General features: G+C 45.3%; 1 protein-coding gene across 1 annotated transcript in view; it reads right to left on the reverse strand.

Annotated features, from left to right (window-relative positions):
- Positions 1–25,728, reverse strand: part of NUDCD1 (NudC domain containing 1) — a 122,863-nt gene that overhangs the window by 24,641 nt on the left and 72,494 nt on the right. The window contains exons 7-8 of the mRNA XM_083186474.1: positions 24,378–24,584; positions 94–238 (exon numbers count right to left, since the gene is read on the reverse strand). Of these exons, the coding sequence (XP_083042600.1) occupies positions 94–238; positions 24,378–24,584 (352 nt within the window). The remainder of the gene's footprint in view (positions 1–93; positions 239–24,377; positions 24,585–25,728) is intronic.

The following is a 25,728-nucleotide window of genomic DNA, read 5'->3' on the forward strand; positions in this document are numbered from 1 at the left end:
TTTTTTTAGTGCGGTCTGAAAGGGGCATATGTGTAATACACCCTGCTGCCCTAGAATACACAGCCCCGGTCTGGTTCCCCAAGCAGTGCTTACCAAGGTTTCGGATGTGAGGTGCCGGAGTTGTTCGGCTATTGCAGCGCACTGGACGGGATCGGACACATATTCTCCCTGCTTATCGCCCACAATCAGCTCCGTCCACATACAGCCGGTGTCTCTCTTGTCCATAGTGACCTCTATACTGCAAGAGAGAAGAGACGCACGTCATGGCGTACATGTACTGAAGGACACGCAGCGGTCACAGGTAATACGGTCGACAGTATCAAGGTCGACATACATTAGGTCCACCATTAAAGGTTGACAGGCCTGAGATCAACAGGGTCACAAAGTTGACACATGGATTAGGCCGACAATGGGAAGTCAAAAGGTCGCCATGGAGTTTTTCACATTTTTTATGGGGCCAAATGTCGACGTAAGTTGACATGGACACTATCAGTGTGCAGTGTCCAATCACATGACTCGCTGCACTCGGCGCACTATTATATTCTCCCTCCACGCCCTAGTAGAGGGGAGGGTATGCCCCCCACCCTCCACCGCAGGACACTGCCGGCCCCCGGAGGGAAGCGGGAATGACCCCCCAAAAAACCAGGATAGTTGGGAGGTAGGTATCCCGCATTTATCTACATTAGGTTCAGGTGTGTGTGCGTGGTTGTGTGTGTGTGTGTGCGTGGGTGTGTGTGTACACAATGTGTGTGTGTGTGCGTGGGTGTGTGTGTACACAATTCATTCCAAAGATTGTCAAACAGCCTTTCCCACTGCATGCTGGGTAGGTTATTCACAGCTGGAAGTGAGCGGTAACCAATAGCAACTGATCTGAATCAGACACTGAATGAAAACATGTCTGACCAGCTTCAATGAGCTCTGGGCAATCTTTTGCAATTTATTAACCCCTTCCTGACAGAGCCAGTTTTTGCCTTCCTGACAGAGCCCTTTTTTTCAAATCTGACAGGTATCACTTAAGTGGGGATAACTTTTTTTTGCTTTTACTTATCCCAGTGATTTTGAGATTGTTTTTTCGTGACACATTGTACTTCAAGTTAGTGGTAAATTTTCGTCGATACAGTCTGTGTTTTTTTGTGAAAAATACCAAAATGTCGGAAAAAAATGGAAAATTTAGCAATTTGCAAAATGTTAAATTTTCTGCTTGTGAGACAAATAATCATACCACTCAAAATAGTTAATAACTAACATAGACCATATGTCTACTTTATGTTTCCATCATTATTTCAACTTCCTTTTAATTTTTTTGGACACTAGGAGGCTTACAATATGAAAAGCAAATTTTCAAATTTTCAAGAAAATTTCAAACACTGATTTTTTTAGGGACCAGTTCAGTTCTGATGTGACTTTGAGGGACTTGTATGTGAGACACCCCCATAAATGATGCCATTTCAAAAACTGCACCCCTCACAGTATTCAAAACAGCATTTTGGAAGTTTGTTAACCCTTTAGGTGTTTCACAGGAATTAAAACAAAGTGTAGGTGAAATTTCAAAATTTCATTTTTTTTGCAGATTTGCAATTTTAATACATTTTTCTAAGGAACACAGTACATTTTACTAGAGAAATGTGACTAAAAATTGATTCCCCCAATTCTTTTGTTTTCATAAATATCCTATATGTGGCCCTAGTGTGCACGTTGACCAAACCACAGGCTTCATAATAGAAGGAGCACCTACTTGATTTTGGAGCCTCCTTTTTACGAGATTATTTTTTAGGCACCATGTAGGTTTCTAGGCACCATAAGATGCTAAAAGTTAGGAACCTCCCCCACAAGTGACCCCATTTTGCAAACTACACCCTTCAGGGAATTCATCTAGGGGTATAGTGTACATTTCAAACCCCCAGGGGTTTCACCAATTTTGATACAACTGGGCTGTGAAAATGAAAAAAAATTAATTTTTCATTTTCACAGCTCAGTTGTATCAAAATTGGTGAAACCCCTGGGGGTTTGAAATGTACACTATACCCCTAGATGAATTCCCTAAAGGGTGTAGTTTGCAAAATGGGGTCACTTGGGGGGGGGTTCCACTGTATGGGTGCTTCAGGGGTCATTCAACCAGAATCTGTGCTGCAAAATCCAAAAATCACTCCTTCCCTTCTGAGTCCTGCCATGCACCCAAATGGTATTTTTTGGTCACATGTGAGGCATTGCCGTACTCGGGAGAAATTGGGGCACAGATTTTGGGGTGCTTTGTCTCCTTCATTCCTTGTGAAAATGAAAAATTTGGAGCCAGAACTGCATTTTTGTGTAAAAAATTAAATTTTTCATTTTCACAGCTCAGTTGTATCAAAATTGGTGAAACCCCTGGGGGTTTGAAATGTACACTATACCCCTAGATGAATTCCCTGAGGGGTGTAGTTTGCAAAATGGGGTCACTTGTGGGGGGCTTCCACTGTATTGGTGCTTTGGGGGTCTTGCTAATGCGACATAGCACCCACCAAAATTCCACCAGAATCTGAGCTGCAAAATACAAAAATCACTCCTTCCCTTCTGAGTCCTGCCATGCACCCAAATGGTATTTTTTGGTCACATGTGAGGCATTGCCGTACTCGGGAGAAATTGGGGCACAGATTTTGGGGTGCTTTGTCTCCTTCATTCCTTGTGAAAATGAAAAATTTGGAGCCAGAACTGCATTTTTGTGTAAAAAATTTAATTTTTCATTTTCGCAGCTCAGTTGTATCAAAATTGGTGAAACCCCTGGGGGTTTGAAATGTACACTATACCCCTAGATGAATTCCCTAAAGGGTGTAGTTTGCAAAATGGGGTCACTTGTGGGGGGGTTCCACTGTATGGGTGCTTCAGGGGTCATTCAACCAGAATCTGTGCTGCAAAATCCAAAAATCACTCCTTCCCTTCTGAGTCCTGCCATGCACCCAACTGGTATTTTTTGGTCACATGTGAGGCATTGCCGTACTCGGGAGAAATTGGGGCACAGATTTTGGGGTGCTTTGTCTCCTTCATTCCTTGTGAAAATGAAAAATTTGGAGCCAGAACTGCATTTTTGTGTAAAAAATTAAATTTTTCATTTTCACAGCTCAGTTGTATCAAAATTGGTGAAACCCCTGGGGGTTTGAAATGTACACTATACCCCTAGATGAATTCCCTGAGGGGTGTAGTTTGCAAAATGGGGTCACTTGTGGGGGGCTTCCACTGTATTGGTGCTTTGGGGGTCTTGCTAATGCGACATAGCACCCACCAAAATTCCACCAGAATCTGAGCTGCAAAATACAAAAATCACTCCTTCCCTTCTGAGTCCTGCCATGCACCCAAATGGTATTTTTTGGTCACATGTGAGGCATTGCCGTACTCGGGAGAAATTGGGGCACAGATTTTGGGGTGCTTTGTCTCCTTCATTCCTTGTGAAAATGAAAAATTTGGAGCCAGAACTGCATTTTTCTGTAAAAAATTTAATTTTTCATTTTCGCAGCTCAGTTGTATCAAAATTGGTGAAACCCCTGGGGGTTTGAAATGTACACTATACCCCTAGATGAATTCCCTAAAGGGTGTAGTTTGCAAAATGGGGTCACTTGTGGGGGGGTTCCACTGTATGGGTGCTTCAGGGGTCATTCAACCAGAATCTGTGCTGCAAAATCCAAAAATCACTCCTTCCCTTCTGAGTCCTGCCATGCACCCAAATGGTATTTTTTGGTCACATGTGAGGCATTGCCGTACTCGGGAGAAATTGGGGCACAGATTTTGGGGTGCTTTGTCTCCTTCATTCCTTGTGAAAATGAAAAATTTTGAGCCAGATCTGCATTTTTGTGTAAAAAAATGTAATTTTTTACAGAAAAATGCAGTTCTGGCTCAAAATTTTTCATTTTCACAAGGAATGAAGGAGACAAAGCACCCCAAAATCTGTGCCCCAATTTCTCCCGAGTACGGCAATGCCTCACATGTGACCAAAAAATACCAGTTGGGTGCATGGCAGGACTCAGAAGGGAAGGAGTCATATTTGGTGGTGGAATGAATGGTGGGTGCTATGTCGCATTAGCAAGACCCCCGAAGCACCAATACAGTGGAACCCCCCCACAAGTGACCCCATTTTGGTCACCAGCTTTGGGAGGGGGGCTGGCGCTGCGGCTGGCGGGGGGGTGGGAGGGGTGCTGGCGCTGCGGCAGCCGGGTGGGTGGGAGGTAGGGGGGCTGCCGATCGGTGGTGATCGGTGCTGTACTTAACAGCACCGATCACCACCGATCACTGTGTTACCGAGCGGCTTAGCCGCCGGTAACACAGAAAACGCTGCAATTGGCTGTTCACATTTGAACAGCCAATCGCAGCGATCGCCGCGAGGGGGGATGTCTGCTGTCAGGGACAGCAGACATCTCCAAACTGTCACCGCATCTATAGACGCGGTGACAGTTTAAAACCATGACGTATATATACGTCTTCGGTCGGGAAGTACCTCCCGACCATGACGTATATATACGTCATATGTCGGGAATATCTATATATATATATATAGCGTAGTAGGCTGGCACTTCAATCTCCAAATGGCTGACTCAGGGCCTGGTGCCTTCAGCAAAGGTGACGCCACAGCGAAAACCCATATACAAGAGGGGATAGCAGCGGCACTCAGGGCTTATACAAACAAACGACTCGTAGCCAAGACCAGTGACGTTTCAGCCCTTCCGGGCTTTTATCAAAAACAGCTTACACAAATGTAAAGAGTGAGCTTACCTCTATTTGTAGTGCAACACCAGTGCTGTAAGCAGGGACCGCGGTCACACGTGGGCGCCGATGGCGCAGTGTCGGTGACGTCACTGTCAGTGGTAACGTTGCCGCAGCAACGCGTCTGTTCGTTTTGGAGAAAACAATAAAGTTTTGTTGAAACTCCAGGAAAAAAAATGAAGAAATGTGCTTTTGAATGCGTGTGTATGTGAGCCGCTGTCACTGCCTGCAACACAGGTGGGAACACACAATATAATGAATAAAAAATACGTGAATAAAACAAACAAAATCTTAAGAGACAGCGGCAACATAATATATAAATGTAACAATAAATAAAGAACAAGGACAATGATATAATAGAGCAAAGAAGTTAAGAAAAAAAGGGGAAAAGAGAAGAAAAATTAAAGCATACTATGAACCACATGCATAGCTAAGGATGATCTGTGTTGTAAGCATGGATCATTATTTTGTATAACTTCAATAACTGTTACTTATTTATTCTCCTAAGAGACCAGGGTATATTGCTTCATAGTGATAATCTAATTAATTGAAAAATAAGGGCCACAAACGTGACTATCAAATATCTACTATGCATTATACTACTAATTTAAAAATATGGATTTGAGCACAATATTTCAGTATGCAAAAGAACCAGCTACATTTGGTGTCGACTCACAATGGGACGACACTATTTATCAACAAGTTCACAAGAACCAATGAAGACCCAGCTGCTCATTAAGGCCTCTGGGGGCCATGGTACCCAACTTGTGGATCCAGCGGGTTTCAAGCTGTAGAAGCTTCCTCCCCCTGTCTCCCCCTCTAGCCAACGGAGGAACATGATCTAGAATCATATATTTAACCGTAGATATTGGATGTTTGGCTTTCGCATAATGGCGGGCCAGTGGTTGGTCACTGGTACCCTTAGTTATGGCAGCCCGAATGGCGGAGCGGTGTTGGGCCATTCGTTCCTTGAATTGTCTCTCAGTTTTGCCTATATAGGCTAAAGAACAAGGGCAGAAGATAATGTATACAACAAATTTTGTTGTACACGTTAGGAAGTGTTTTAAAGGGAATCTTCTCCCTGTGTAGGGGTGAGTAATATGGGTGACCGTTTGCATAAAGCTGCATGATATGCAGTTTGGGCATTTGAAACACCCATTCCTTGTTTTACCAAGGAAGGTGGTAACTGGTGTTTTCCCCATGTTGGTAATATCTGTTTTTACCAGGTGGTCCCGGAGACTCTTCCCTTTCCTAAACGCTGGCATCAGGGATTTGTTGCCCAGGTTGAGGTCTGGATCAGACCTGACTATCGGCCAAAACTTCTTAACCTTTTTGATTTTTTCATGGGACTTGTTGGTAAACAAATTCACCCATACGAACTTGTCTGATTTTTTATTGGGGTCTTGACATGATATCAGAAGCTCATCTCTAGTTTTAAGCAGAGCTTTTTGCTGTTGTTTCATGAGGTCTTTATAATTATACCCCCGTTCCATGAATTTATTGGTTAGTATGGACAGTTCCTTAAGAGCTTCTTCCCTCACACTCACAATCCTTAGGATTCTAAGGTATTGGCTATATGGCAAGGATGTCTTGCTGTGTGTGGGGTGCGCACTACTGGCCAGGACAAAGTTGTTCCGGTCAGTAGGTTTTCTGTAAAGGCCTGTCATTATGGTGTTATTTTCATTGGTGATCTGGACGTCTAAAAAGTTGATGGTTGTGGCTTCGACGGTGTAGGTAAATTTAACCGGGCTGTCCGTCTGATTATGGGTGTCAATGATCAACTTAATTTCGGATTCAGTACCAAGCCAGAACACCAGGACGTCATCTATATAACGAAAATACCTTAGAATCTTTCCTGCTATAGAGACGTCACTGAAGAAAAGGTTTTTTTCTACTTCGTACATGAAGGCGTTGGCTAGCGATGGGGCCACATTCGACCCCATCGCCACGCCCTTCGTCTGCAGGTAATGGGCTCAATCACAAAAGAAGTAATTTTTACTTAAAACTAGCTCCAACAGTTCCATAAAGAAACTGAGATCGGGGCCTGTGTATTTAATATTATTGGTAAGGAGGCGGCGAACCGCTTCCAGGCCAGCTTGGTGAGGGATGCAAGTGTATAAATTACATACATCAATAGTCACCAAGAGACAATTCGGAGGTAGTTGACCTAATGCTGTGAGGGCCTGTAACAACGAAGTGGTGTCTTTTAGAAAAGTAGACATAGATTGAATAACAGGTTGTAAAAAACCATCCAGGTAGACCGATATCGGCTGGAATAGTGAGCCACGTGCCGAAATGATCGGCCTACCTTGAGGCTTGGTCGCATGTTTGTGCACTTTTGGGATAGTATAGAGTATAGGTTTAATTGGAAACTCTACTGTCAGGTATTCTTTACAAGTCTCTGTAATATATCCATCGTGCACCCCTGTGCGTAAAAGCTGGTCAATCTGTTTTTTGAAGACTTGGGTTGGATCGTTCTGAAGCTTGGAATATGTTGTAGAATCCGATAATTGAAGGGCTGAAAGGGCTGAAACGTCACTGGTCTTGGCTACGAGTCGTTTGTTTGTATAAGCCCTGAGTGCCGCTGCTATCCCCTCTTGTATATGGGTTTTCGCTGTGGCGTCACCTTTGCTGAAGGCACCAGGCCCTGAGTCAGCCATTTGGAGATTGGAGTGCCAGCCTACTACGCTATGGATATTTGGAGTTGGAGTACATCGCAGACACACTAAGCAGTGAGTGTGATTCCTCCCACCCCGCGGCAAGGCACCTTCTAGTGAGACGCTGTCTCACTTTATTTTGCAGCAGCATCAATTCTTTTAGCACGGAAGCACAGAGCACTTTTATGGACACTTATTGCACTTTATTTTGGGTAGTCACATACCCTAGCACAAGCCACTTTGAACCCGGCATTAGCACTTTATTCTTCCTGCAGCAATTCAGGCAGCAGAGCTAACTGCATATCCAAGGGTTATATTACTTGGGAGCACCTTATTAATATCTTCAGTCTTTGCACAGCACTCAGCACTTTATCCGTGGAGGCATTTAATCAAGAAGAAGGCGAGTTACACCTGGCGGGTCATTAACCCCTACAGCCATGGCAGAGCCTGTGCATCAGCGAGTAACCTTAACACCTGGTGCTCTTTATAGCTATTCGGACTCTGATGCCGAGGGCATTTTATTCACTGAGGCAGCTAATTTATTGGAGGGTAAAGATAACCCAAAAGACATTGTGGCAAATTTGTTTAAACTCAAGAAACGAGAGTTAGACTTTTTTTATCATGGACTAACATTGTCTAATTATTTCCGCGATAAGAAGATCCCCCGCGGGTTTCGCATTCGCAACACGCCCACCATCGGGAGGTACAGTGCAGATTTCTGCATTAAATGGACATCGATCCTCAATAAGTGCTCCTTTGATTTACTACTCCTAGTCATTGAGGAGTCAAAGAAGGAGTTTGAGAGTGCTAAAGTAAGATTTAAAGCATATGAAGAAACACACCTGTCCAAAATCCCCACCGATGCGATGGATGAATGGTCCAATAAATTAAAGAAAGATATCGAAAAATATACTGATGAACTCATACAGTTCAAAAGGGCCAAACGCGTTAAAGTCGATCAGGATTATGAGTTCCAGAGAGTCTACAGTTGGCTGACTGGGGCTCAACCCAGCGACGATGCCCGTCCTGCTTACAGGAGACGGAGGAATTACAGAGAACGACGCAGAGCTGAGGATGGCACAACAACAACTGGCAGCGACAGCGACATGGGCGACCGTAGTAACACCTCAGGTCAGCGCCCTTTAGGGGTTCGTACCCGGGCCCAAAAAGCCGGCCCAAACCCCGATACACAAGACGCGCCAAGCAAAACATTAGGCAGAGGAAAAGTGACGAAAAAACCTCCCAAACCAAGGAGGACATAGTGTTTAACTTGTCTTCCCGAGTCCTCTCAGCCGATGAGACTAAGATCTTGCAAAAAGGTCTGGCTTTTATCCCAACAGTAATGAACGACCCTTTGCAAGACAAAATTGAGGCCTTCCAGCTCAACAGAAAAATTAGACTGAGTGAACATTTTAAATCCAGTCCCAAGATCACCGTTGACAACAAATCTATCCCGCCACATTTGGCCAAATTTAAACCCCGGACGTTGTTCGACCCCCCTAGTATTAACGCCTCACTGAAAACCTTTGCACGCCTCACGGATCCAGCACCACAAGACATCACGAGTCACAAGCCCAACACTAAGTGGAACATGACAATGGAAGAACATAAAGCATTAAAAAATCTTGCCGCCTATGATGACATCGTCATTAGACAATCAGACAAGGGCGGATCGATTGTCGTCCAGAATTTGTCAGACTATCGTGTGGAAATCCAACGTCAATTATCGGATTCTACAACATATTCCAAGCTTCAGAACGATCCAACCCAAGTCTTCAAAAAACAGATTGACCAGCTTTTACGCACAGGGGTGCACGATGGATATATTACAGAGACTTGTAAAGAATACCTGACAGTAGAGTTTCCAATTAAACCTATACTCTATACTATCCCAAAAGTGCACAAACATGCGACCAAGCCTCCAGGTAGGCCGATCATTTCGGCACGTGGCTCACTATTCCAGCCGATATCGGTCTACCTGGATGGTTTTTTACAACCTGTTATTCAATCTATGTCTACTTTTCTAAAAGACACCACTTCGTTGTTACAGGCCCTCACAGCATTAGGTCAACTACCTCCGAATTGTCTCTTGGTGACTATTGATGTATGTAATTTATACACTTGCATCCCTCACCAAGCTGGCCTGGAAGCGGTTCGCCGCCTCCTTACCAATAATATTAAATACACAGGCCCCGATCTCAGTTTCTTTATGGAACTGTTGGAGCTAGTTTTAAGTAAAAATTACTTCTTTTGTGATGGAGCCCATTACCTGCAGACGAAGGGCGTGGCGATGGGGTCGAATGTGGCCCCATCGCTAGCCAACGCCTTCATGTACGAAGTAGAAAAAAACCTTTTCTTCAGTGACGTCTCTATAGCAGGAAAGATTCTAAGGTATTTTCGTTATATAGATGACGTCCTGGTGTTCTGGCTTGGTACTGAATCCGAAATTAAGTTGATCATTGACACCCATAATCAGACGGACAGCCCGGTTAAATTTACCTACACCGTCGAAGCCACAACCATCAACTTTTTAGACGTCCAGATCACCAATGAAAATAACACCATAATGACAGGCCTTTACAGAAAACCTACTGACCGGAACAACTTTGTCCTGGCCAGTAGTGCGCACCCCACACACAGCAAGACATCCTTGCCATATAGCCAATACCTTAGAATCCTAAGGATTGTGAGTGTGAGGGAAGAAGCTCTTAAGGAACTGTCCATACTAACCAATAAATTCATGGAACGGGGGTATAATTATAAAGACCTCATGAAACAACAGCAAAAAGCTCTGCTTAAAACTAGAGATGAGCTTCTGATATCATGTCAAGACCCCAATAAAAAATCAGACAAGTTCGTATGGGTGAATTTGTTTACCAACAAGTCCCATGAAAAAATCAAAAAGGTTAAGAAGTTTTGGCCGATAGTCAGGTCTGATCCAGACCTCAACCTGGGCAACAAATCCCTGATGCCAGCGTTTAGGAAAGGGAAGAGTCTCCGGGACCACCTGGTAAAAACAGATATTACCAACATGGGGAAAACACCAGTTACCACCTTCCTTGGTAAAACAAGGAATGGGTGTTTCAAATGCCCAAACTGCATATCATGCAGCTTTATGCAAACGGGCACCCATATTACTCACCCCTACACAGGGAGAAGATTCCCTTTAAAACACTTCCTAACGTGTACAACAAAATTTGTTGTATACATTATCTTCTGCCCTTGTTCTTTAGCCTATATAGGCAAAACTGAGAGACAATTCAAGGAACGAATGGCCCAACACCGCTCCGCCATTCAGGCTGCCATAACTAAGGGTACCAGTGACCAACCACTGGCCCGCCATTATGCGAAAGCCAAACATCCAATATCTACGGTTAAATATATGATTCTAGATCATGTTCCTCCGTTGGCTAGAGGGGGAGACAGGGGGAGGAAGCTTCTACAGCTTGAAACCCGCTGGATCCACAAGTTGGGTACCATGGCCCCCAGAGGCCTTAATGAGCAGCTGGGTCTTCATTGGTTCTTGTGAACTTGTTGATAAATAGTGTCGTCCCATTGTGAGTCGACACCAAATGTAGCTGGTTCTTTTGCATACTGAAATATTGTGCTCAAATCCATATTTTTAAATTAGTAGTATAATGCATAGTAGATATTTGATAGTCACGTTTGTGGCCCTTATTTTTCAATTAATTAGATTATCACTATGAAGCAATATACCCTGGTCTCTTAGGAGAATAAATAAGTAACAGTTATTGAAGTTATACAAAATAATGATCCATGCTTACAACACAGATCATCCTTAGCTATGCATGTGGTTCATAGTATGCTTTAATTTTTCTTCTCTTTTCCCCTTTTTTTCTTAACTTCTTTGCTCTATTATATCATTGTCCTTGTTCTTTATTTATTGTTACATTTATATATTATGTTGCCGCTGTCTCTTAAGATTTTGTTTGTTTTATTCACATATTTTTTATTCATTATATTGTGTGTTCCCACCTGTGTTGCAGGCAGTGACAGCGGCTCACATACACACGCATTCAAAAGCACATTTCTTCATTTTTTTTCCTGGAGTTTCAACAAAACTTTATTGTTTTCTCCAAAACGAACAGACGCGTTGCTGCGGCAACGTTACCACTGACAGTGACGTCACCGACACTGCGCCATCGGCGCCCACGTGTGACCGCGGTCCCTGCTTACAGCACTGGTGTTGCACTACAAATAGAGGTAAGCTCACTCTTTACATTTGTGTAAGCTGTTTTTGATAAAAGCCCGGAAGGGCTGAAACGTCACTGGTCTTGGCTACGAGTCGTTTGTTTGTATAAGCCCTGAGTGCCGCTGCTATCCCCTCTTATATATATATATATATATATATATATATATATTTTTTTTTTTTTTTTACCCAATAGTGGTGTGGCGCCTAAAACAGAATTTAAATACAAATTAGCAAAAAATCCAATGAAGTAATAAAGGAGATCTTTTTCAATAGTTTGTTTGTTTATTTTCTTCACAGGATAATCGGTAAAAAATGCTTGAAGACAATCCCGACGCGTTTCGTCTCACAGAGACTTCATCAGGGGAAATACAATAATCTTGTGGTCGTGATATTTGTGAAATCTATGGGATACTCTCTCCGCTTACACAAATATTTTCAGAATAGATTAATAGTATAAGGTATGATGTCCTTAAGACCTATATTAGGAATATAAATTCATATCCGCTGAAAGGTCTGATTAGAGCCAATTAGTGTGGCCCAATATGAAAACAGGTCTTAGAATTCCTGTCTGTCTCCTTTAAATTGGAGTGGGTGAATTTGCCTATAGAGCAGCGGGTATTTGAATTCCTGTTAGCCTCCTTTAGAACGTGATTAAAAAGATTTTTTCCTAAAATCAAGGATGATGAATCTTCATCCAAAATAAAATAGATATATCTCCTATGAGACTCCTGTGTGCTTCAGAGAGGCTAGCCTCTCTGAAGCACACAGGAGTCTCAATAAACAAACAAACTATTGGAAAAGATCTCCTTTATTACTTCATTGGATTTTTTGCTAATTTGTATTTAAATTCTGTTTTAGGCGCCACACCACTATTGGGTAAAAACATTGGGCTTTGTTCGTTCCCTATCCCTCAGGGAACTTAGTGGTGAGGCTGCCTTACTTGTACAAATTATAAAAAGTATATCATTCTGCAAAATATTTATTTGTGAAATAGGCTCTAGCGCGAGGTGGAATACTGGGGATACATATATATGTGTGTGTGTGTGTGTGTGTGTGTGTGTGTGTGTGTGTGTGTGTGTGTGTGTGTGTATATATATATATATATACACACACACACACACACACACACACACACACACACACACACATATATATTTCAGTTCATTATCATTCTTTTTTTTAACTTTTTATGCAGCTCATGCTGCTGCTGCGGCTGGCAGGGGGGGGGGGAGGGGGGTGCGTGCGCTCCTGCCGCTGCGTGCGCTCCTGCCGCTGCCGCCGCCGGGTGAGCCTGCTGCCGGGCCGGGTGAGTGCCGGGTGGGTGGGAGGGGGGTGCTGCTCATCGGTGGTGATCGGTGCTGTACTTAACAGCACCGATCACCACCGATCCCTGTGTTACCGAGCGGCTTAGCCGCCGGTAACACAGGAAACGCTGTGAATGGCTGTTCAGATTTGAACAGCCAATCACAGCGATCGCCGACCGGGGGGGGCACCCCTGCCCCCCCTGGGCGGCGAGGGGGGATGTCTGCTGTCAGGGACAGCAGACATCTCCTAACTGTCACCGCGTCTATAGACGCAGTGACAGTTAGAAGCCATGACGTACATTTACGTCATGTGTCGGGAAGTACCTCCCGGCCATGACGTAAATGTACGTCAAATGTCGGGAAGGGGTTAATTAACATCCGCGACCGGGTGACCTCATCCGGTGGGTCCCTGACGCAAAGGTTCGTGTCCAGGGCCCGGGACCCCCCCCCCCATGTCTGCACAGGCCCCCCACCCCAAGGCATCACACTAATGAGAGGTGAATGTGCTAGTAAGTGCTACATAAACTTCTATCTGTGTAAAGCAGCCGGATAAGAACAGACTCATCTAAATAGTTACTTCAGCTGCATGACTGAAGAGATCCAGAAAACGTGACCTGTTGGTGGGACTTCAGGACTGGAGTTGATGGCCTCCGCCTTACCTTATCACATAAAATGTAATGAGGAGACGACCAGGGTGCGTAGAGAAAAGTGTAATATCCTAGTGCCAAGGATGGCTTCCTCAGGATCTATGCTATTAATGGGCGGGATCTGCGGTAAGCCATGTGATCACTCCTGTACGAAGGGAGGGGCTGACCTTGCAGCAGACAGAAGGCCTACATCTGGCTGGCTTACGGACGCTGCCAGAAAACAGAGGGTTACCACACCCCAAATATACATACATACATACACACACACACACACACATATATATACATACTCACACTGTATATCTGTACTTGGGGAGATATAATGAAATGTCTATTTAACACTGAGAAATAAACCTAACCTTTATTGTTCCTATCGGTTATCTTGGATATTATTGGTCGTCAAAGAGATAAAACACAAAGCACCACAACACAGCTAACTACATGGGCGACATTTCCGGAGTTAATAAAAGAAAAATACTGTTTTAGTTGGAAAAGTTGCTTTTAAATAAAAATAATGGCATCGTCTCCCCAAGGTGTCACCGCTAATGATTCCATATGTTCACTGATAAAACAAAGACTCCTATTAAAAGTTATTTCGGGAAGATGAAACAAAAGTACAATTAGAGATGTATTACACCGGATGAAACGGATAACGGGAGACAGCGATACAGTATATTGTACAGAACACTCGCGACTCCAGCCAATGTTTAAAATAGAATTTCCCCGACACCTCCTCCCACGCCTCTATTTTCCTTCCCACTCTTACATGGTTTTATCCATTTGAGAAAGATTTTGCTATCAGCTTAGGTCCAATGTGATGGACTAAAGGCCCCCATACACTAGCCGATTTTGGTCAGATTTCAGCCAGATCAGTCGGATCTGGCCGAAATCGGACCAAAATCGGCTAGTTTTGATGTCCCCTCAGATCCGATGCGCGGTCCCGTGCGCATCGGATCTGCGCGGGTGGTCGGACCTGCTGCACGTCCGACCACCCGACTTGGGACCTAGTGGGGCGGCGCGGCGGTAGAGGGAGCAGGGGGGGCTGGGGACGCTGCGGGGGACACAGGCGGCATAGAGCCGGGCAGGGGGAGCCGGCAGGAGCTGTCAGTATTGAATAAAAAAAAAAAAGCCTATACAATGCATGGGCGGCCTGTGATTGGCTGAGCGCTCTCTCAGCCAGTCAGCAATTGGCTGAGAGAGCGCTCAGCCAATCACAGGCTGCCCATTCATTGTATAGGCTTTTTTTTCTAGCACTGACAGCTCCCGCCGGCTCCCCCTGCCCGGCTCTATGCCGCCTGTGTCCCCCGCAGCGTCCCCAGCCCCCCCTGCTCCCTCTACCGCCTCGCCGCACAGACGCTGTCCCCCGCAGCGTCCCCAGCAGCGGGGGACACAGATGTGTCCCCCGCAGCGTCCCCAGCTCCCACCTCTGTACCCCCCCCCTGCTCCCCGGGTTTTTTACATGTGATAAATCGAGACGATTTATCACATGTAAAAAATGGCACATCAAGTGCCAATCTAATCAAGCACCCCCGGGGAGCAGCCGGGGATGCTCAGGGGGAAGTCGGGGGCGACTTGTCCTAAGGACAAGTCGCCCTAGTGTATGGGGGCCTTTAGAGACACATGTTGTGTTGACATTGACGTGAACATCGGTCACTTAGCACAGGTGTTCCGTTTCTGTTTGCACAGAGTGGCAAAAAACAAAAACGGATAGGCAGCAGCAGAAATGTGCGGGGTGTTATAGGGTGTTGCCTGCACCCAAAAAAAAGAAGAAGTCGCTGTTAGCAGCGCTGGCATTTTTAACGGATATTTTTAGATTCTCTCACAGCAACGTTTAGGGTTAACAGAAGAGGCACATACAAACACCGCCCTATTTGAATCAAGGAACCAGTAAAGGGGGAGCCTGCAGCATTGACTCATATTTTAATCACACCTCATTAACTCCACTCGAAACCTTCATCTATTGCGCTAGCGAGATTTTACTTTCCAGCTGAGACCCATTCAATTCAATGAGCGTTCAATAATCCCAACAGCTGAACTTTCATCTACCTACTGGGCCCGTAATAGGTGCAGAGATCAGCTCAAAAGAATAAATAAAAATAAATTAAAAAAAAGGAACCCGCAAGTCCCGTTATTGAACCGCAAATCTTTATTGTCACATCGGCGCTGAGACCGCAGCCTCTGCATTGTGTAGGAGCCATTTGGAGCTGCTGACTTAAAAAATGCAGGATGGCATCAGGCTTCAGATCAATGAGTCACATAATTGGAACTTAATATAAAGGAGAACTGGATCTCATCAAAGAGAATACAAATGACAGACTCTCGGATGTCATTACAAGGTGAATGAAAGGAAATTACCTGTGTGCGTCCTATATATAGATCAGCAAGATGCACGAAATACAAAAACAAATTGGCTACATTCAGGAAATGCTTAATAAAAGCAAAGGAAGGGACGGACTACAGATCTGTAAGGGAAGAGCATTCCGGAGCGGAACACTTTGATTGCATGCAGTATAATGAACTGCAATAAACATAGCACTTTGCTTACTGCTTTGGGATAACATAAGTGCGCGCTGTCAAACAGCGGCACTCCAGTGTCCTTGCAGATTCCCGCTCGCTTTTACGGCCGGCAGAACAGAAGACAAAGCGCATGAAACACGTCAGGTAATTGACACAGATAAAGAAAGTGCGGAGGGATTGATAAGAGGCGTAGGATCAAAAGGATGCTGACTGGTTAAAAGTTTGTGTGCCGGATGAATCGGGGTTTTATGATAAAGGATAGGTCAACAGAGAAACTCCCAATTAAAGCACAATCCGTCTGTAGTTTTAGCAGCGTGTGAGCCGGGGGTCGGCCGTTACATCTTGGAAGCGGCGGAATGTTCTGCACTGCGAGGAATCATTAAGCTGCATTTTTCCCTGTCATTTGAGATGCGTTCTCCTTCATGGCGCATTAAGCATGCACGACAAAAACATGCTCTCTCTCCGCAATGCTTTTCATGGACTGAAAGGCTGACGCCAACATCTTGCTGTGCCACTGGCTAAGTGTTTTTTATTTTCCCATTGATGTATTGGAAGACTTTGTTCAGTCGCTTTAACAAAATATAGTTTAATATCTACTGAGGCAAACATAGGGGTAGAAGGTGCGTGTTGGCCTGCTCTATGATTCTGCACAGGCTTCCTCCGTGGAAGTGCATTCTGGGGCAACTCTATGGTAAGCCTCCTACTTCCTGCCATACAAGTCTCAGGGAGATTATAGTTGGTGGTAGAATTTTGCACGGTGACCTGTTGAGGAGGCGTGTCATGCTCCACCCAAAGGGCGTGTCTAGCTTCATATATGGGTGTGTCTATGCTTAAATGCTTGTTGCGCGATATTTCTAGATAACATTATTAAACACATATTTTGGAAAATGTAGCAAGTATTGATGAGAAGATCGCTACCAGGAATATTGGATTTGTTTGCAACTATTTTCTGCAATATTTATTTTTGTTCTAACTCAGCACAGTGTACATGACAATAAATGTGAGGCCTAAGCAATAACTGCCAAATGCAATTTAACCATAATTGAATACTTTTGAAAAAGAATGTCAGGGTGATTGTGACACCTAGGGGCGAGGACATGTACTACATCTGGCAGGCGTGTCATACAATAACTATATCCATGGGTGGATTGGCCTGCCGGGAAACCGGGCCATTTTCCGGTGGGCCGGTCCTAATTTGTCCACTTTCCCCCTTGGCTGGGCTGCGCTAACACAGCGGTTAGCGCTCGCTCTTGGGCGACATCATTCAGGACTGAACGGCTTCAGCGTGGCAATGGGCAGATGGCTCCGTAGGCAGCGTGGCACCAAAGCCGGGTAAGTGGCGGTAAACCCCCCAAAAGCCGGGTCATAAGCATTATCAAACCCACCTACCACCCCAATTGGCAATTCTTTAGTTACAGCATGGCAAGTTTTCCAGCAGGCAACACACAGGCTTCACAATAAGGGTACACTCCAGAGAATCTTAATAAAATCACTGCATTCGCCAGCCTATTGCCCAGCCGCTTAAAGGCATTGGGAACCCTGTCCCTCTTCTCCGGACAAACATATAACAGGATGAAACAAGTGTTGTTAATTAGCAAACAGTGATTTACAATACATCTTAGGAAAACCCGGACTGGATCTCACTAGCCCTGCTGCTGCTCTAAACCCTGGACTCGATCTTCTACATTCTAATCATGTGGAAGTATTCTGACCCTGCCACAATACAGTTATTGTGTGTTTTCACCGCTAATGAATGCTTGTAATAGTAATAATAATAATAATAATAATAATAATCTTCCGAAAGAAACCAGAAGGCACAGAAAGAACACAATGGGTAGGCAGATTGATACCGCTCGGCCCCCATGCTGAGGGGCACAAATACATACCACTGTGCTATAGGTAGATATAAACCATTGGGTTGGGATCATTTGGTCTATTGCATTATGGTCGAAAGTCATTAGGTCGAATCCATTAGGTCGACATGCTAAAAGGTCGACATGGGAAAAGGTCGAAAGGTCATTAGTTCGACAGGTCATTAGTTCGACAAGGTCATTAGTTCGACATTGTCTATGTCGACATTCACAAGGTCGACATGGGGTTTTTCACTGTTTTTTTACCTGAATGTCAACACAGTCGACATGGACACAGTTTAAAGTGCACTGCATCCCCTCGCATCGCTCGCTGCGCTCGCTATGCGTCGGGCACGGTGCCTCGCTACGCTCGGCACACTATTTTATTCTCCCACCACGCCCTAGTGGATGGTAGGGCATGAAATACCGCCTGTCGGCACATGTTGGCTCAAAAAACAGTGAAAAACTCCATGTCGACCTTGTAAATGTCGACATAGACAATGTCGAACTAATGACCTTGTCGAACTAATGACCTGTCGAACTAATGACCTTTCGAACTAGAATCATGTCGACCTAGAGTCATGTCGACCTTTTAGCATGTCGACCTAATGGATTCGACCTAATGACTGTCGACCATAATGCAGTAGACCAAATGACCGCATCCCAAACCATTTACCGATACGATATTAGTAACCGCACGCCATCTATACCGCTCACAGTAAGGAATTGCCGTCATCTTCTCTCCTCTGTACAAAGCAGCCAATTCTACTCCCCCCCTGTGATTACAGGTATTACATATATGAAATCCATTTATAAAAGAGCTATTACGGAACCAGCCAGTTGTGTATCACAAAGGACATTGCTGTAACGTAACACTTACATTGAGTATCGTCCACAGACCCAGAGGAGATAAATGGATATGAAAGTAATATCATTGCTGCTCATTTCCTTCACTTTGTATATTCCAGGAACTCTTGGACAATGATTTACAAACTATTAGTTCTATAAAGACGCCCAGACATTCAGTAGGATTGCCCAATCTCATCACAGCGTTCGTCATCGCGGGTACAATGGTGTGACTGGCTTGTGCGGTACAACTTGCATTTATTGTGCGCAACTATAACAGTACAAGTCATTTACAGGGTGTTGGATGGGATAATAGGTTAACATTGCGGAATATGGCAGAAGTCTATAGGCAAAATCGCCGTAATCTGCGTTTTTGTGGGTATGCTTGGTTCGCGATTCGGCTATTCAGTTGCTAATTTGTGAAAACAAGACTACTGTGACCAATTCTTCGCTTTTTACTGCTTACAACAATGTTCAATCTGCCCATATTCCCCCAAAAAAGAAAAACTAACATCGGGTTAGTTATTTGGGGTACTTAAAAGGGATCAAATGCTATATGCATTTAAAAAATAATAATGAAAAAATGATAGAAAGCCAGTGTTTTTAAATCAAAATAAATGCTACAATTAAATTGGGGGTACATAAAAAATGGTTAAATCTTATATATTTGGCTACATCTGTCACTCAAAGTGTGTCTGAAGCTGTAACACTGGGTGGAGCCTCTGACTCACATGACTGACTCACACGACAGAGAACCAGCCCAGTGAGCCCACAGTGCCAGACAGACACCCTCTGCCTCTCCATGTTACACAGCAAAGACACAGCTACTCACCAGACACACCAGGTGAGCGCCCCACACCTCCATACCTCCCAACCTCTCCAGGAGGGACAGAATGCTCTGTTTGTGGACTTCCATCTTAATTTATGATTGTCATCACCTGTTTTAAACAGGGTAATTGATAAGAAAGGTGTTTAAGCACAGGTGATGGTAATCCATAAATTAAGAAGAAAGTCCAGAAACAGAGCAATGTGTCCCTCCCCCCCCCATTCATGGCAACCCCACGATTAAATGGCACATGCAAAACACTGACATGGCTATGGTCGACAATGAAAAAGGTTAACATGAGTTTTTGAAGATTAATTTTTCACTTTTCAATGTTTTCATATTCATTCTCATGTGTCGACATGGACACCAATGAAGTGCCACACTTATGTCAACATTTACATGTGTGGACCTTTCTGTGTTGATTTTTTCTTGTGGCGATTCGCGGCACCCCCCGGCGACCCCCCTCCCGCGATTCACAGCACAACCCCCCCCTCCAATTCGCGGCGACTCCCGCGATTTGCGGCCCCACCCCGTGACACACCCCCTCCTGCGATTCGTGGCACACCGCGACCCCCCCTCCCACGATTTGTGCCAACCCCCCAGGCCCCCCCTTCCTCGCGGTACCCCCCACCCCCCACGACCCCCCCTACCGCGATTCCCCCCCCCTGTCATTGCGGCAACCCCCCGCCCCTGCGACCCACCCTCCCACGATTCACTGCAACCCCACGCGTCCCCCCTCCCACGATTCGCGGCATCCACACACCACCGCGACCACCCCTCCCGCAATTCACGGCATCCACCCATGACCCCTCCTCCCGTGATTCGCGGACACACCTCACCTCCTCCCTCCCCCCCCCACCCCCGCGCTTCACGGCAACCCCAGGATTAAATGGCACATGCAAAACACTGACACGGCTATGGTCGACAATGAAAAAGGTTGACATGAGTTTTAGAAGATTTATTTTTCTTTTTTGAATGTTTTCATATTCATTTACATGTGTTGACCTTTCTGTGTTGATTTTTTCTTGTGGCTATTCGCGGCACCCCCCGGCGACCCCCCTCCCGCGATTCACAGCACACCCCCCCCAATTCGCGGCGACTCCCGCGATTTACGGCCCCACCCTGTGACACACCCCCTCCTGCGATTCGTGGCACCCCGCGACCCCCCCTCCCACGATTTGTGCCAACCCCCCAGGCTCCCCCTTCCTCGCGGTACCCCCCACCCCCCGCGACCCCCCCCTGTCATTGCGGCAACCCCCCGCCCCTGCGACCCACCCTCCCACGATTCACTGCAACCCCCCGCGTCCCCCCTCCCACGATTCGCGGCACCCACACACCCCGCGACCCCCCCTCCCGCAATTCACGGCATCCACCCACGACCCCTCCTCCCGTGATTCGCGGACACACCTCACCTCCTCCCTCCCCCCCACCCCCGCTCGCGATTCACGGCAACCCCAGGATTAAATGGCACATGCAAAACACTGACACTGCTATGGCCGACAAAGAAAAAGGTTGACATGAGTTTTTGAAGATTTACTTTTCTTTTTTTAATGTTTTCATATTCATTCTCATGTGTCGACATGGACACCAATGAAGTGCCACACTTATGTCAACATTTACATGTGTTGACCTTTCTGTGTTGATTTTTTCTTGTAGCAATTTTTTTTACAGTGACAACTATGTGCACGTCAACCTACACATCATCAACCAATTCTTTGTATAATATATAACACCTGTTCTGTTTTACTGTAGGTGTTTTAAGTCAGATCTTTTACTGCTACTATTACTGTTTATGTAAATGCATTCTGAATGACAGCAACATCCTACCTCAAGATTATATAACCAACTAGGTGATTTATCGCGCCCTGTGCCCCCCCCCCCTCCCGCAATTCACGGACCCCCCGCGCACCCGCCCCCACGATTCACACCCCCTCCCACGATTCACATCACCCCCCGCACACCCCCCCTCCCGCAATTCGCAACCCCCCCTCCCGCAATTCACGCCCCCTCCCACGCTTTGCGGACCTCCGCCCTCTCCCGTGATTCGCGGACACCTGCGCCCCCTCCCTCCCTTGATTCACGGCACCCCCCACGCCCCTCCCACAATTCATGGCACCCCTAAGCCCCTCTTTAGTCCCCCGTATACTCACACACCCCTATCACTACCCAGCTACCTGCTCTCCTGAACCGTAACTTCCACCACTGGGGAGTCACTGACGCTGTTTTGGCCACATGCCCCTATCATGCCTCATAGCCCAGACTCCTGCTCTCATGCACCCGAACTCCCACCCAGTAGGAGGAGACACTGACTAAGGGCCACCATCCTGTACTCCTGTTCTGCCACGCTGGACCCTCACCCACTGGCAGAAGCTGCACAGTATCTCCCACCCTCCTTTTTAGTCCCCCTTATGTCCACACACCCCTATCACTACCCAGCCTCCTGTTTTCCTGTGTCGTGACCTCCGCCAGTGGGGAGCTGCTGACTCAAAAACACCCTACTATACTATTGCACACACACCTAAACAACATGCACACACAGCCCCCCCCCCCCCCCCACACCCACAAATGTCACTGTACCATCCACACTATCAATGTACATCTTACTCTGTAACCGCTTTTTAATTAAACAAAACAATACACACCTCCTTCCAAATCATATGCTCTCTATTTAACACATTTCACCTATAACTCAAGTTGCAATACAGGCATCTTTCATACAATTCCAGCCATCTTTCTCATATACAAATGTTCACAAATTAAGGGGGCGCAGCCCCTTACGACGGTGTGAAGAGCGCCCGTAGGGCGCGATGAATCACCTAGTTAAGGTATATATATAGTCCTTTTAGAAAACGTAAAAATTTACTCGCATTTTTTGTACTCGAATTTTATATTTTTTCAACTGAAAAACAACATGGCCATTTAAAAACTACTAAGCGCTTAATTTGTTGTTCAGGGGGGGGGGGGGTTTCCAGGTGTTTTAAAATCAAATCCCAATAATTTTTAACTTTAAAGATTTTCTCCAAATTCATCACATGTGATGAATTGGAACTTGTGATAAAAATAACCGCAAATTTGTTTTCACGGACAATTGAATAGACACTTTTTCGCGATTCGTGGAAAATTCTAATTTTTTCTTTTTAACTGCGGAAACGGAATTTTTGTAGCTAATTAAATTGTGTCCGGAGACTTAAAAAGTGTTCAGGGGCAAATGCAGGATTCCTATGGGGGGGGGGGGGGGGGTTAAAATACTGGATATATAGTGAGTTTGGGTAGCCTGTGACAGGGGCCAAATAAGCCTGTAGCAAGTTGTAGTGAGCCTCATTCTAGTTCATTGACATCAAACATATATAGGGCCAGTAATCGTACTAACAAGTTATATACGGCTGTAGAGATGTCAGTCAGCAGTGGCCTGTGTGGTTGGCAGCATTGAGGAGCTTGGGACATGGGGACCCCCTGGGTTGGAACTTAGAACTCTTCATTGCATTTTTTTGTAATTGCTATTAATATAACAATTAACACTTGTATTATTAAATTGACTTTACTTAAATTTGGCAGGTCTGAATCAACGATACAAAAACATACACACACACACACACACACACACACACACACACACACACACACACACACACACACACACGAGGATAATGTGGAAAATCCAGACCAGGTTTTAGAGCAGCAGATAAATTACATACAGTCCAGGTTTCCTAACTGATGTAGTCAGGGTTGAGCTGATTAGCAACACATGTGTTCTCCTTATATAAGTGTTTCCAGGGCAGGGGGTCATTGCTCCTGATGGTGATTGGCCGGGGGTGTGGTCTATGGTAGGGACCACTGGAACATACTGAGGAGTCTGTAGTATGTTGTGACACCTGTATGCTGCAGTGCTGTAACCATCCTTTCCCACCTTGTTTACCTGATACACGTACAACATTTACCACAAAATGTAAATGTAAATGGGTTCAGTTCAAAGGAAAATGGGATTACACAGATAAGCAAAGTCTGTTCATTAATCCCTTCTCGTGGCTCTGCAGCGGTTCTGAAACTACATGTCCCAGCATGCCCTGCCACAGTTTGGCTATTAGGGAATGCTGGACGTGTAGGGGTAAATATACTAAGATTGGAGGTCTATTGAAAATGGGATCTAGTATCTTTTAGAATTTGCTCGATAAATACGTAGAATCTAATTGGTTGCTATGGGAAACATCCAGTCTTCAATAGAACTCCCATCTTCGTAAATTTACCCCATAGCGTTTTAACAGCTGGCCTGTATTAATACAACAGACACAAAAATCCCCCTTCTTGTGTACCAAGAAACACACTCAGGCAGTTACTCTGGTTCACTCGCAAAGGCAAATTCCTTCTCAACTGGACAATACCATGTACACTGCAGGTGGGGCAGATGTTACTTGTGCAGAGAGAATTAGATTTGGGTGGGGTTTTACTTCAAAGTGATATCTATATTGCAGTGTAAAAATAAAGCAGCCAGTATTTTTCCTGCACAGAAACAAAATAACTCACCCAAATCTAACTCTCCCTGCACATGTTACATCTGCCCCCCTGCAGTGAACATGGTTTTGTTCATTTGAGAAGGAATTTGCCTTTGCGAGGGAACCTGAATAAGGGCCTCAGACCAAGCAAAATTCCGCCCACAAAATCAATATATTAACGAGCAATTAAAAAAAAAAACTCAACTGCAATGAAAACCATTTAAACCAAGTACCAATATGCTAATGAGCGTGACCATACGCCGGCGCGCTGTAACATCGGTGGATCGGGAGAATCTTACCTCCTTTCATCTTTTACAATCCAAATGCTGCTCTCAGCATCAATCAGGGAGTAGAGCTGGCCCTTCAGAAAGTAGTCTTCCTCCTTCAGTGCAATGCTGAGGTTATACGGGGAAAACTGGACCTTCACGTCCTCTTTGGTCGCGCCATCAGGGAGACGGAAGGTCATGGTCACGTCTTCTGCTGTTTGCTGCCATACATACAGGGTCCTGCAGAAGAGACCAGGTATTATAGACAAGCACCTAACCTCAAATCACGCGGGCGTGGATCAGTTGGTCTCCAGCAAGTTGTTAGACAGTCATTAGGTCGACACTATGAGGTCGAAAGGCATTTAGGTCGACATGTGTGTAGGTTGACATGCAGGAAAGTCAACATGAGTCTAGTCGACAGGGTCATTTGGTCGACATGGCTAAGGTAGACAGGGTCATTAGGTCGACATCGGCAAGGTCAACAGTGAAAAAGTCGACTTTTTTTTTGTTTTTTATTAATGACCATGTCGACCTAAAGTCTTGTCGTCCTTACTACATGTCGACCTACTTGCTGGTGACCCAATGACCGTATCCCGGTCACGCATATTCTAGAGCATCAGTCTGAATATCCACAAGTCTCTCTGACCTGCTTGCAGTTGTACTGTGTATTTACACTGGGACAGAACGTGCTGGAGGGGTAACAATCTACAGGCCGTTATTTTGCGGCTGAACACAAAGGACCTTATTCGGGAGCAGTGGAGCAATAATTCTCAGCATCATTTTTTTTTAAAGAATTGATAAAAACGAGGACATTCTGTATCCGTCGCACAAAGGTTACAGAGCGGTAGTGTAGATTGTGCTACGCTGACACAGGGAGAGAGTCTCATATAACACCAGCACGGAGCCTAGAAACCACTTCTTCATGTGAAAATTGTGTAAAAGTCAATGAAACTATCAAATAATGTAATGTGTCAGATCAGTTCTCTATGTCCGGCTATGTATCCTGATTCCAGGCTCTAACACAGACACGTGCCTGGGCATACCCCTATAAATGCCTGGCCACACCCCTATAAATGATGCCGGCTGGGTCGTACCACCCACACAAGTGATGCCAGCTGGGCCATTCCACCCCACACATCAGTGACGCCGATCCGCACCCCTGCGTCCCACCCGGATCCTAGTCGACATGCGCAAGGTTGCCACTGACAAAAGGTCTAAACAATCAAACTGTCCTCATGACACTGTGCGACTCGTTAAAGCTTTGCCACGAGATGTTCTGGATTGTGTTTTTTCATTTACTTTTTCATAAGTTAACATCTACGCGGACTCAAATTGGGAAACGTTAAAGTGGCCTGACTCATGGAGAGCAAAGTAAGGGTATTCA

The sequence above is a fragment of the Crinia signifera genome, chromosome 5 (genome assembly GCF_055691185.1).
Source record: "Crinia signifera chromosome 5, ASM5569118v1, whole genome shotgun sequence".
Lineage (NCBI taxonomy): Eukaryota > Metazoa > Chordata > Amphibia > Anura > Myobatrachidae > Crinia > Crinia signifera.